The 12,495-nt window shown below is 40.0% G+C and overlaps 1 protein-coding gene across 1 annotated transcript in view; it reads right to left on the reverse strand.

The window, feature by feature from the left end:
- Positions 1-7,174, reverse strand: part of LOC146521350 (uncharacterized) — a 28,454-nt gene extending 21,280 nt beyond the window's left edge. The window contains exons 1-6 of the mRNA XM_085155135.1: positions 6,865-7,174; positions 6,540-6,785; positions 6,270-6,461; positions 6,026-6,115; positions 3,195-3,290; positions 1,198-1,281 (exon numbers count right to left, since the gene is read on the reverse strand). Coding sequence (XP_085011261.1) covers positions 1,198-1,281; positions 3,195-3,290; positions 6,026-6,115; positions 6,270-6,461; positions 6,540-6,785; positions 6,865-6,949 — 793 coding nt within the window. The 5' untranslated portion in view covers positions 6,950-7,174. The remainder of the gene's footprint in view (positions 1-1,197; positions 1,282-3,194; positions 3,291-6,025; positions 6,116-6,269; positions 6,462-6,539; positions 6,786-6,864) is intronic.
- Positions 7,175-12,495: the final 5,321 nt, after the last annotated feature.

The raw sequence follows: 12,495 nt of genomic DNA on the forward strand, positions 1-12,495 counted from the left end.
ACACCAGCAGGCGGTAGGTAAAGTGTCTTGCCCAAGGACACAACGACCAAGACTGTCCGAGCCGGGGCTCGAACCGGCAACCTTCCGGTTACAAGACGAACTGCCAACTCTTTGAGCCATGATCGCCCGTTTAGTGCAGTTATTGGTGAGTTGCAGTTATTTGTTTGTGGTCTGTGCATTTGTTTAATAGTTAATCCCATGTGCTGATTTGTATATTGGACAGTTGCATGTGGAATAAAAGGAGCAAATGGTACAGAAGTGTATTTTATGTGTTTATTGTTGTGCGTCATCTGTGTCCTCGTGTTTAGCCTGCCGCGGCCATAGGTTGGAGGAACCACAACAACCCTTTTTATTCCCGTGCATGTGGACATTATATGTGCTTTATGGGGCTGTGGAATTTGGATAACTTGTGAGTTTATAGAACAAGTGTTTTTCTTTGTAAACTTCTTCAGTAGTTGTCATGACTATTGTGATGGATCATTGCACAGTTGAGTGGTGGAGTACTTTAATGACTGATGGGGGTTTCAGTTTTTTTCTCCTCTTAACACCTGTGCTGTGAACCAATGACTGATCGGATAGAACTATGAAGTGTTTCTGTGAAAAACAAAGGTGCCATCAACCGAGCTGCAAACTTGGCTCAAGACTTCACCGCAGAGATTGTTTGACAAGAAACCATCTCAGCAACAAGTTACAGCACTTCCACGCTCCACAAAGTTTAGCTGTGAGACATCGATGAAATAAACAAAACTCAAACTTTTAACCCACAGAGCTCATCAACTTATGTCTCTCTTCTCTCCACCTCAACAGGCTGAGCTGTGAGACTTACAAACAGGAACCAGCAGAGTCTGAAACCTGTCTGTGCAGCTTTGGATGATTCACAGTTTACAATATTTTAATCTGCCTTGGTGCAGCACCTCATCCTCACTGTGAAAGAAGCAGCTTTAGTTACGTAAAAACTTCTTATTAGAGTTTATCTTTAAACATTGTTTTCAGAGCTCAATTACTATGAACACAGAGGTAGAAGTTCCACCAGGTCATGAGATCACATGGAGTCATCTTCCTCCTGATCCCAAGGTTTTATCCCCTGTCCAGCACCCTGGCACAGACGTGTCCAGGAAAGCTCCAGGGGAACATTAGTACTCTAATGTTTAGCTCTAAAAAATACCTAACTGTAGAAGTGAAGAAGAGCAGCTTTACCTCTCGTGTCTGATCGCTTTTTCTTGTTTTTGATGATTTTTCCATAAGTGACGTCTTCAGTTCTCACTGCAGCTGCATCTGTCTCTGCACAGTAAAACACAAACAGTCACACTGTCACTGCAGACAGAACAGCTGAAACATTACAGCTATGACAAAACAAGTAATCTGTAATGTCACAGACACACACTGGTGTGTGTGTTTCTGTGACTGCCACACACCTGGTATCTTTGGATCAATAACTTGCTGTCAACACCCACAGTGGGTCAAAGTGGACCGACACAGCTCTGCAGCTCTCAGCCTCAACACTGGATCCCCACAGAGCTGTGTGCTGAGCCCCTGCTCTATAATCTGATGAACCCTGATGACACCACAGTGTCCAGGACAAACCACCTGACCACGAGGAGAGGGTCAGGACTTCCTGTTTCTGCAAGTTTACTTCAAGCAGAAATGACCCAGGGTCTAAACACGGATTGGGGAAAGACATCACAGCAGAGACTTTCCTGAGGGTCCTCAAGAAGATCCCCATAGTGTTGCTCCACATGTTAGTGTATTGCTTCTGTGTGTGGTTTTGCTGTTGCACAGAAAAAGGAGCTCCACAGGGTTACTGGATGGCTTCTCCCAACTCTGGAGGTCCTACATAGTTCCTGCTGCCTCAAAAAGTCTAATATCATCATCATGGCTTCATTGGACTGTGCTCATGTTTGAACTGTTACCATCAGGAAGACAGAACGATTAAAACAAGGACAAACAGACTGGAAAACAGTTTTTATTGCAGAGCTGTGTCACCAATCAATGCTGACATGAATGAGCTCTGTGCACTAAGGAGCAGTTTGGGAGAACGTAGAAAGGTTGTTTTAGTCTTTGTTCATTAGTTTTTATCCATTATATAGTTTACAGTTTTTAAATAGTTTCCATGATGCTGAGTTTGCACTTGTGTTCGAGGAGGATGGGGGAGTATTTGGGGTTTCACTGTTTTTTCTCCTCTCTGCACCTCTGCTGTGAACCACAAACACCTTCTTGCACTTTTATTAACAGAAGCAGTTTGTGCTGCAGCTGGTATCAGACTAATGCTGTGCTCCAGACACGTCACAGCCAAAAGAGAGAAAAATAAAGGATTTATTTTGGTTCTTAGAGCCGTAAGTAGCAAACAGCACAATACCGACTTATTTGTCCTCATAAAACACTTTAATGAATAGAGCCTGGTCACTGCTCTGTGTTTGGATTATTTAGTGAGTCACAAATACACAGACGGGACAGGACAGATTTGAAGTTTATACTTTTACTGCTGTTTACACTCAGTGCTGCCATCTTGGATTGCTACTCAGGGGAAGTTGGTGCTCCAACTTTCTGGGTGGGAAATTTAAGTTGAGCTTCATGTTCATGTGAATTCATCCTCGGTGTGAAAGAAGCAGCTTTAGTTATGTGGAAACTTCTCATCAGAGTTTCATCATCAAATATTTTGTGTTCAGACAAAGAAGAAGATGTTTAATCACTGCAGCGCTTACTGTGTGTAAACAGTATTTGTAATGAAGCATCACACACACAGTAAGTGGGGATTTTTTATAAACTGCTCGTCACAGTTTGCTGTGAGCCAATCAGTGAAAGGATAGGTTTGTGAGGTGTCTGCGCTAAAAGCAAAGCCGCCATCTTCTTTCAGTGCAGAGTGACACACTAACCACAAGCAAGAAAGGCGACATGTTCTCATCAGTGTTGTCAGACTCATACCATAACACCTTTACTGATAAAGCACTTTAACATAAACCAGGGTTCACAAAGTGCTGTTCTTATATAAAAAGCATGAACAGAAAATAAAACACTGTTTGGTCTGTTCAGCCTTTTTTTATAGGACTCATATTAACAAGTCATCCTTTTAACAACTTGTGTGTGAGCTGCAGCTGAAGTTGTGCGACCTCTGAAGCACACTCGAACACAAGGATAAAAACCACGTGAACATCATCAGGACATTTTTATGCAGAAGTGAAGAAGAGCAGCTTTACCTCTTATCTGTGATCGTTTGTTCTTGTCTTTGATGATTTTTCCATAAGTGACGTCTTCAGTTCTCACTGCTGAGTAAACTGCAGCTGGATCAGTGTCTGCACAGTAAAACACACACAGAGGACGTCACTGCAGACAGAACAGCTGAGAACAGACATGAAACTGCTGCCACTCACAAATCTTTATATGAAACACTCAGAGTGTTTTCAGTTACACTGTTCCAAAAAATAGTAATGTCAAAGTATCTTACTGTATATTTCAGTTTTGTGTTGTCTTTCTAGAATATCATGAAATTTACATAAGTAGACTGATTTTACACGTCAAAGGTAAAATAACATAACATCACTGTAAATATAGTAAAACACAATTTACTTATAAATATAAATATAAATATATTTTTTGTACATATGCATATTTAGATTGTAAAAATACATCCAGAAATGTATCATAATTTCACAAATATTTGTTATGTGAGAGAATGATCTGTTAAATCCAAATGTAATACTATGGAAAAATATATAAAATGATCGAATAATCAATAATTAAAGGAGTATTTGAATTATAATTGTGCTGAAAATTTCATGTCATCTAGGTCTGATTCAATAATTCAGAGGTAACAAGTGAAAATATAATTAATAGGAATAAAAACTAAAAAAAAAAAAACATAAAACATTGCACGGCCACGCTGTGCTAATTATATATTCAAAAAAAATAAATGTAGAGGTTGGAATTGCAATTAATATGAATCTCAAAGTATTCACAACATTCCTGAACAGAAATAGGCCTCTGCACCTTGGGTGAGGGTGTGGTCATGAAAACAATGTGACATGCCATTGGATGTTGGGACACATAATAACATGACGCTAAGCATCGGCCAATGAATGTGAATGAATGTGAACTAACAACCACAAGGTCGTGGGTATAGGAAAACATCCTAATATAAAAGTATTTTACTGCATTTTACAGTTCTGTTCTTCTAGAACATCATTAAAGTTACGTAAATAGACTTTGACTTCACATTTCAAATGTAAATTAACGTTAAATCACTGTAATGTAATGAAACATAATTTTCATGATTATTAAATGTATCTGTATGTACATATGCATATTTAGATTGTTAAAATAATTCACAAATGTATCAGGATTTCACAAATATCTGTCCGTTATTTGAAAGATTGAACTGTTGAATTCAAATGTAATGCTATGGAAAAGCATATAACATGATTCCTATAAGCTTGTGTTACATCACATAAGTATTGTTATCATTGCTATTTAGGGCGATCGTGGCTCAAGAGTTGGCAGTTCGCCTTGTGATCAGAAGGTTGCCGGTTCGAGCCCCGGCTCAGACACTCTCGGTATTGTGTCCGTGGTCGAGACTCTTCACCTACAACCTACTGGTGAGGGGCTGATGGTGCAATATGGCAGCCTCGCCTCTGTCAGTCTGTCCCAGGGCATACAATCCATTATTATTTAAACCAACTGTTGACTGTATATTTCTGTACATTTACGTATTAGGATTCATATTGCCACATTCATTGACCTTGTTTATAGGTAATTTCATTGTTTGATCACGTTAAAATGTTCCTAATTTAATGTCTAAAAGCACTTGGAAAAGGCAGAATCCCATGTAAAGTTAGCGCAACAAACTCTATTTTCATTACTGGAAATAACCGTATTTTCATGAGAAAGTTATTTTCTGTTATTTTACGGTAGTATTTTGGCGCCCCAGCTGCCAGAATAATACAGTTTTTTTAAGATATTTTTTTGTAACAGTGTACTGCTCAGGTTATTCCAAAAGTTTAAAATAGTTCAACATGCAGTCAAATGCGAGATAGACCTGATAAAGGAGGGACTGAATGACTAACATGTCAGCTGATCAAAATCACAGGACGTCAGAAAAACTGTTAAATTATTGACTTTATAAAAGGTAAATTCAGAATTTAGACAGTGAGGCAGAAGAAATTTAAGATGCTGGTGTCATAAATATGAAAGAGTAAATCTTAAAAGGAAAATTCTGAACAATACTGCAGGAAATTAGTTTACAATAATAGAAAATTTACAATAATAATTAAGTATTTCATATTTAGTAAATATGATAACAGTCTCTGACCTGTGTGAGTTTACAGAAATACTCTTACAAATAACTCACACGTTTCTTCCTCTATTTAAAATTCACACCTCTGTGTTGAAAAACCTGCAGATGAAGCTCTTATTGTTTCTTTCTCAGAAACAGTCACACACTCGTTAGTGTTAACCACAGACGACAAACTCACAGTTCAGCACACACAGAACTTAACATGGTGTGAAAATCTACAGACAGACTAATATTCATGTGCTGTACATGAATATGAGTCTGTAGATTTTGTCTGTAGATAGATGAGGTGATTGTTGTTAAAACTGACCTCTTTAAATGTTATTAAGGCTTACAGTCTGCATTATTAGGGGCGTGGCCTATTTATAGCTGCCAGCTGTCAGTTGGGCTTCACTTTAGTTTATTGGAGTCCCTGAACTGGACCTCTGCTGACTGATATTCTAGGATCTTATTTGGATGTTACAGAGCACTAATTAGCAGCTATCAGTGCCTTTCTGTTTGTCTCATACAGTCTATGAAGAAGCTTGATAACTGAGCTAGCTAACATTAGCTGATAGCTGATCAATAGAGTCTCTCCTGGCTATAAAAGCTAACATGATGCTGTTAAAAATGCTAACTTTTAGTTTCTGAAACCAGTGGATAAAGTCATGGTGCTCTTCTCCATCTTTGATATACAGTCTTGTAAGTTCACTGACCAACACTGGAAACCCACATCACCCACCAAACATCCCTCATTATTACCTCTGCTGTGTTTCACAGGCTGCTGTCTGCGATGTGATATTTTGACGTCACTGTATGTGACATCCTCTCCTGCAGCTTTGCCTTGATCTGCTGAAATTTAATTTAACAGTAATACCATTTATTGTATGAGAAACTAAACGTTACTTGCACAGAAACCCAATATAAACACTAAAACGTAATCATAATAAATGTTTAGATTATTCAACAAATCAAATTCCTCGCATGAAAGATCAGAAAGTCTCACCTTCAGGTTTTCTGTGATTACACTGTCTCACCAGCAGAACCAGTAACACCAGTAGCACCAAAACACAGACTGACCCAACGGAGATTAATACATGAAGAAGAACAGAAGAACCAGGGCGAGTAGCTGATGTAGGGATAGAGGTGGATGTAGATACAGGTGTGGGAGTAGATGGAGATGTGGTTGTAGGTTTCCCTTAAATAAACAAACAATAATCATTAGTTTATTGTGAATGTTGAAAGCTGCAGAAACACAGACAGGTGAGTGTGTCACCTGTGACAGTGATCCAGCTGGATGGAGACTCTCCATGACCGCTGATGTCACACTTGTAGAGGCCTTCATCAGACCTGGAAACATGCTGGATGGTCATGTGACCTGTAGGCTGCTTCCTGATGAGGGAGCCATCTTTATAGAAAGCAGCTGGGAGGTTGGAGGGAGTGGTCTTTGTTTTACAGAGCAGAGTGACGTCATCTCCCTCCATCACAGGGAGGACAGGACTCTGCAGGATCACTGATCCACCTCAACACAGAGACAAACTACAGCATTTCATCCATTTACACACAGCTTCATCAACACTAACTCCACACACTCAGCTTACCAGTGACTGTCAGGTTAACCATGTTACTGATGGGACCCTCTCTGGACTCACACCAGTAAACTCCACTGTCATGAGGCACCATCATAGTGATATTACATGAAGAACCAGCTGGTTTTCCCCACCCAGGTGTCCCATCTCCACACTGAGTCCTCTGTTGTTTGCTTGTGTTTCTCCTCAGAGTCCATCCAGCAGAGCTGTCGTCCTCCTCACAGCTCAGAGACACAAAGTCTCCTTCAAAGAACTGAGAGCTGCTGGGACTCACAGTCAGACGAGCTGTGAGGGTTCAAATGAGAAACTGATGATCACGTCTCTGAGGTGAGGTGATCTTTACTGAAAGTTTTAATCCAAATGTGTAAAACCTGTTTATCAGGTTTAAACTGACAGAAGAAGGTTACTGACCTTGGTTTGTTGTGCAGCTCAGCAGTGAGATCAGAACTAAAGAGAAATGACACTCAGGTTGATTTGACATAAACACACAAAGGTGATCACTCAGAACAACTTTGTATTATTTGATGTTTCCCTCTAAGACAGAAACATCAAACTCTCCATGTTGTGTCGTCTACAGCCCAGTTTGATCTTCCTGTCAGAGGAAACGTGGATCTAAACCAGGTCAGCAAAAAGCTGCTCGTACTAAACCAGAGACTCCAGGATTTCACTTTCAACTTCTCAATGAACAGAATTATTAAATAAAACTGATCACATCATTTCATGCTTCATGAGCTGCTTCTGGAGTTACTGTAGAACAAGGAAGTACTTCAAGTTACATTATAGTTACAATAATTACATACAAATAACTAAACTAAGGTCTGTCCTCTGCTCTGTTCATACAAACACCAACATTTTATTTCATCTTTTCACTCATAAATTCATCAGTAACTCTGTGAAACTTCAGACCTGCAGTTGGTCCTCGTGGTGTTTTGAACTTGAATTCAGCCTGATTTGTTTTTCATGTCTTCTCCTCCATCATCAGTTATCAGGAGAGCAGACAGTCAAAGTACAAGAATTCAAACAAACACAGAGATTCTACTTACAGAGCAGACACAGCACAGATGTTTCCTTCATCGTCCTTCTCACTCATTTGAGCTTTTTTTCATTTCTCTCACTGACACCAAGTAAAGCCCGCCCTCTTCCTCTGAGTCTGTTTCTTCCTCTATTTGTACAAACACAACGTTTACAGAGCGTGTGTCTTTGAGATTCATGCATTAAAGCTATTTTAAAAGACTACAACTAGTTACAATATTTAATCCAACATTTAATAATTCAATTCAGTTTAATTTATCTAGGGTCAACAGTCACAAACCCAGATAATACAGAGAAAACCCAACCATTGGACAATCACATTTGATCAGGAACTTAGATTAATAATAATGAATAATTAAATTGTGGTTTAAGGTTTATAAACACTTAGTGCCTGGAAAGGAAAAACTCAATGCATCATGGGAATCCCCGGCAGCCTACGTCTATTGCAGCATAACTAAGGGAGGATTCAGGGTCACCTGGTCCAGCCCTAACTATATGCTTTAGCAAAAAGGAAAGTTTGAAGCCTAATCTTAAAAGTAGAGATAGTGTCTGTCTCCCGAATCCAAACTGGAAGCTGGTTCCACAGAAGAGGGGCCTGAAAACTGAAGGCTCTCCCTCCCATTCTACTTTTAAATACTCTAGGAACAACAAGTAGGCCTGCAGAGCGGGAGCGAAGTGCTCTAATGGGGTGATATGGTACTACAAGGTCATTAAGATAAGATGGGGCCTGATTATTTAAGACCTTGTATGTGAGGAGCAGGATTTTGAATTCTGGATTTAACAGGAAGCCAAAACAGGAGAAATCTGCTCTCTCTTTCAGGACTCTTGGTGTTCTGCTTTATTTATTCTTTTAGTAAATTCAGAGCTTTGGCTTTTGTTTTTCACTACACATTGTGTTCTTGTTCATAGCAGTAGTGTAGTAGTGAGCTGTCTAAGTGTTTGTCCTTTGTTTGTGTCATCTTGCCAAGTGGAGGCTTGGTTCTCTGTTTGTCTCTCATTTTGTGTTTTACTTTGAAGGATTGGTGTCCTCAGATCAATTCCTTTCTTGCTTCTGACTTCAGCTGGTTATTTTCAATTTACAGTCTTTAGAGAGCTGATGAGCTGTGCCATGAAACTATGGCAAAGAGTTACTGAAGCTAGGCTAAGAAGAGAGATGGCGATAAGTGAGCAGCAGTCATTAAAAACTTCTACAGCTGTGCTGTTTGCTTTGAGAGCATTAAACTGTTGTCATTTATCAAAGGTGTAGCATTATCAATATAAAGCCCACCTTTTTTTTCTCTATAAACACTTTTACACTGTGAACAGTTTGAGGCTGCTCTCTGAGTCCAAGACCAAACATGACATTTCAACTTTTTTAGTGAATTTTAACCTGTTTGTCATCCCCCAAAACAAATCAGCAGTGGTGTGAAGTGTGACATGTTCTCATTTCTAAGCATTTCTAAGCTGAACTGCAACCTAACTAATGCTCCAGTGATGACCTGGTGGACATTTATGAAGCAGCTGCTCTGCTGTAACAGCCGGTGTCACAATGAGATGGTCGCACACTATCAGTGTTATTCATGATCATTTCAAGTTTCTGGCTCTGTGTTGATGAGTTTGTAGTTTATCAGACACTAAAAAGAAATTATCTCTCTTTTTATCCTAAATTATTGAATGTGACAGCATAAAAGTGACTGATTGTAAAACACTGAAAAGACAACTTACAGAATCAGGTTTATTCTCCTCTGTGCATGTTTAGTTATGAAGCACAATATGTAGGCTATGATTAAAAATCATAAGTTTTTAAAAAGCTAATTTTCAAATTTAAGGAGATTTTATTTTAAAAAAATCAGTATTTGTGCTTACAAAGCACAAATTAAACACTTCTGTTGTTTGAGCCCTGCAAATAAAAACTCTGCTGCGTCAAACACACCGATCGTGAAACAAAGCTTTTCTGCAGCCACTGAATGATGCTTCCGCTATATTCAGTCTGCAGGAGGTGGAAGGGAGGTGTGTGTCAGTTAGCCACAATCAAACTAGTCAAATTTTCCATCTGACAGTTTTTAGAAACCCACAGAACCACACGAAGAAAACCAGTGAAACCAGATCACTGACATGGAAACAAGAGGCAACAACCATGAATAAAACTACAACAATTACAACCAGTTAGCGAGGGCAGAGAACATTAACATAGTGCTGATTTTGCATATGTCTGTGAAGAGACCAAGGAGTGAGTGTTTTTGAAAGCAAGGTGTGGAATTTCCTGCATTGTCTTTCGAGTGTTGGGCCCACTGAGCCTTGTCCACAAACTTGTAAACCTCTTCTAAGATCGGAGAGGGTAGAAAGGTTTTCAGTTCCTGCAGAGTCTGGCTAAACTTGCTCTGGAGTGCATCTATCGTTCTGTCCTATCCAGTCGTTAAGTCTGACGTCACTAGCCGTGTCTGGGCTTAAACTCCGCTGCAGGTCCATATATCAAACGATCACTATGGCATTACTGAGACTTGAAAAACTGTCTAAAGTCTTTCATCTTTAATAAAATTATCAGTGTTCTGCTCTACCAGGTGTAACAATTGAGTTTAACATCCAGGCATCCATGAAAACGGAATTTATGACATTTAACGGAGTTAGAAGTTAGCAGGAAGTTAGCTTGCTAGCTTCTATCTAAATACAATATAGCATGTCCTGACTGCGGGGTTTTGGAAACAAATTAAAACGTACAGCTCTGTTATCACTTCCAACATAAATGAAGACAGAAAACTAAACAGCAGTGACGTTTGTAGGGTTACTGAAGTTTGGCTAGCTGATATATAATGATGTGCTATGTGACCGCTAGCGACACAGCTATGCTATGTTAGCATAATATAAACAAGCTAACTTTTTTTCCACTCGATAAAAGTTAACGTGAGTGTTCTCGGTGGTCAGGAACAAATGTAATCACATGGCAGGATGCTGTAAAAGGACCAAACTTCAGCCAGGAGAACAACTGAGATAATCCACCCACAATACGAGGTTAGTCATTCATATACTGCTGCATGGGCTGGGCTGTAGTTACATCCTAAGTTTTTAAAAACTGAGCTTAAATAAATGATTAGTGGTAATAAAAGCCGAGGGAGGTCAACAGTGATCACTGACTGTTTTAGGAGCTTTTAGGAGCTTCAAAAAATGCCCCTCTGTGCAAAATGGGTTTAAAAATATAAACAACTGTAGGATACTGTTTGTCCGTGATTTGAACAGCCCAGCGCTGCTCCAGGCATAGGGAAAACCAATCCTGCAGGGAGACCTACCTCGGCACTTGTGCAGGTGAAGGCAAAGGGCAGACATGCTTCACCATATTTTCTAGTCTTTGGCTTAGAATGAAGTTGGTTTGGAAACATATTCAGCTATGCTTCATCTCCTGCTTTGCGTTTCTGTGGGCGCCCGTGTTAGGAGTGTCCAAGCGTTTTGTCCTCCGCCACCCTTTTCACACCGCGCCCCCCCCCTGCAATGGCTCTGTGCCCCCCACTTTGGGCCCCACACTTTGGGAAGGTCTGGCCTAAACCCTAACTGTGATTCTTATAGCACAATTTCTAAAACTATTAATACTTATAGCAAACCCACTCACTGAGTTTGCCAAACTAAAAGCACAAACACTGCTTTGCACTCAGTTTGCCATTTTGTAACACACACTTTGCAAATCAGCCTACTATAAATAAGCTTCAGGTAAGCTGTCCGTGTGGAGTACAATGGAGGGAGCAGGAAGAGTGAGAATTAGAGGAGGCTGAGGAAGAGGACGTGGAGGTGAAGAAGTAGGATGAAGAGGACGACAAGGACAAGCAGGTGAAGTTAGAGGAAGAGGACAAGGAGGAGCAAGAGGAGGACGAGGAAGGGGAATAGGAAGGAATAGAATTGCTGATGACATCAGAGCTACAATAGTGGACGATGTAATCAACCATGGAGTGACCCTGAGGGAAGCTGGCCAACGGGTCCAGCCTAACTTGAGCTGCTACACTGTAGCAAGCATCATAAGGACATTTCGAAATGAGAATCGGTTAGTACAGTCGCTTTGCACTAATATTTGTAGCACTGCCATATGCTAATGAGAAACACAACAATACCATAGATGTAAAAATATTGAAATTGTTACTTTACAGAATTGCTAGACGACCAGATGCTGGGGCAGAGGAAGCATGTTCACTGCAGACCAAGAAACCCATATAGTCAATATGGTGATTGCAAATAATTTCATAAGGCTACGTGAATTTCAGCAGACCATAATTGAGGATGACACCACCTTTCAAAACATACAAAATGTGAGCATTTCTGTATTAGGTCGTGTTCTTGCTCAAATGAAACAAATCTACAGAGCACCTTTGGAAAGAAACAGTGAACGTGTAAAACAGCTGCGATATGATTATGTGCAGGTAAGCTATAGTATCATTGGTACTGAATCAGGAAGTGCACACTGTAGTGCTGTGCATGTGCCTGCTGTGCTGAATTTGTTTTGTCTTGTCTAGAGAGTGATGGAGCTAGAGGCAGATGGGTCATGAGCAGTTTTTAGTGGATGAGGCTGGTTTTCACCTCACTAAGACAAGAAGACGTGGCAGGAACATTATTGGACACCGTGCCATAATCAGTGTCCCAGGACAACGTGGT

This window comes from Neolamprologus multifasciatus, chromosome 3, assembly GCF_963576455.1.
Source record: "Neolamprologus multifasciatus chromosome 3, fNeoMul1.2, whole genome shotgun sequence".
In the NCBI taxonomy this organism is placed as follows: domain Eukaryota; kingdom Metazoa; phylum Chordata; class Actinopteri; order Cichliformes; family Cichlidae; genus Neolamprologus; species Neolamprologus multifasciatus.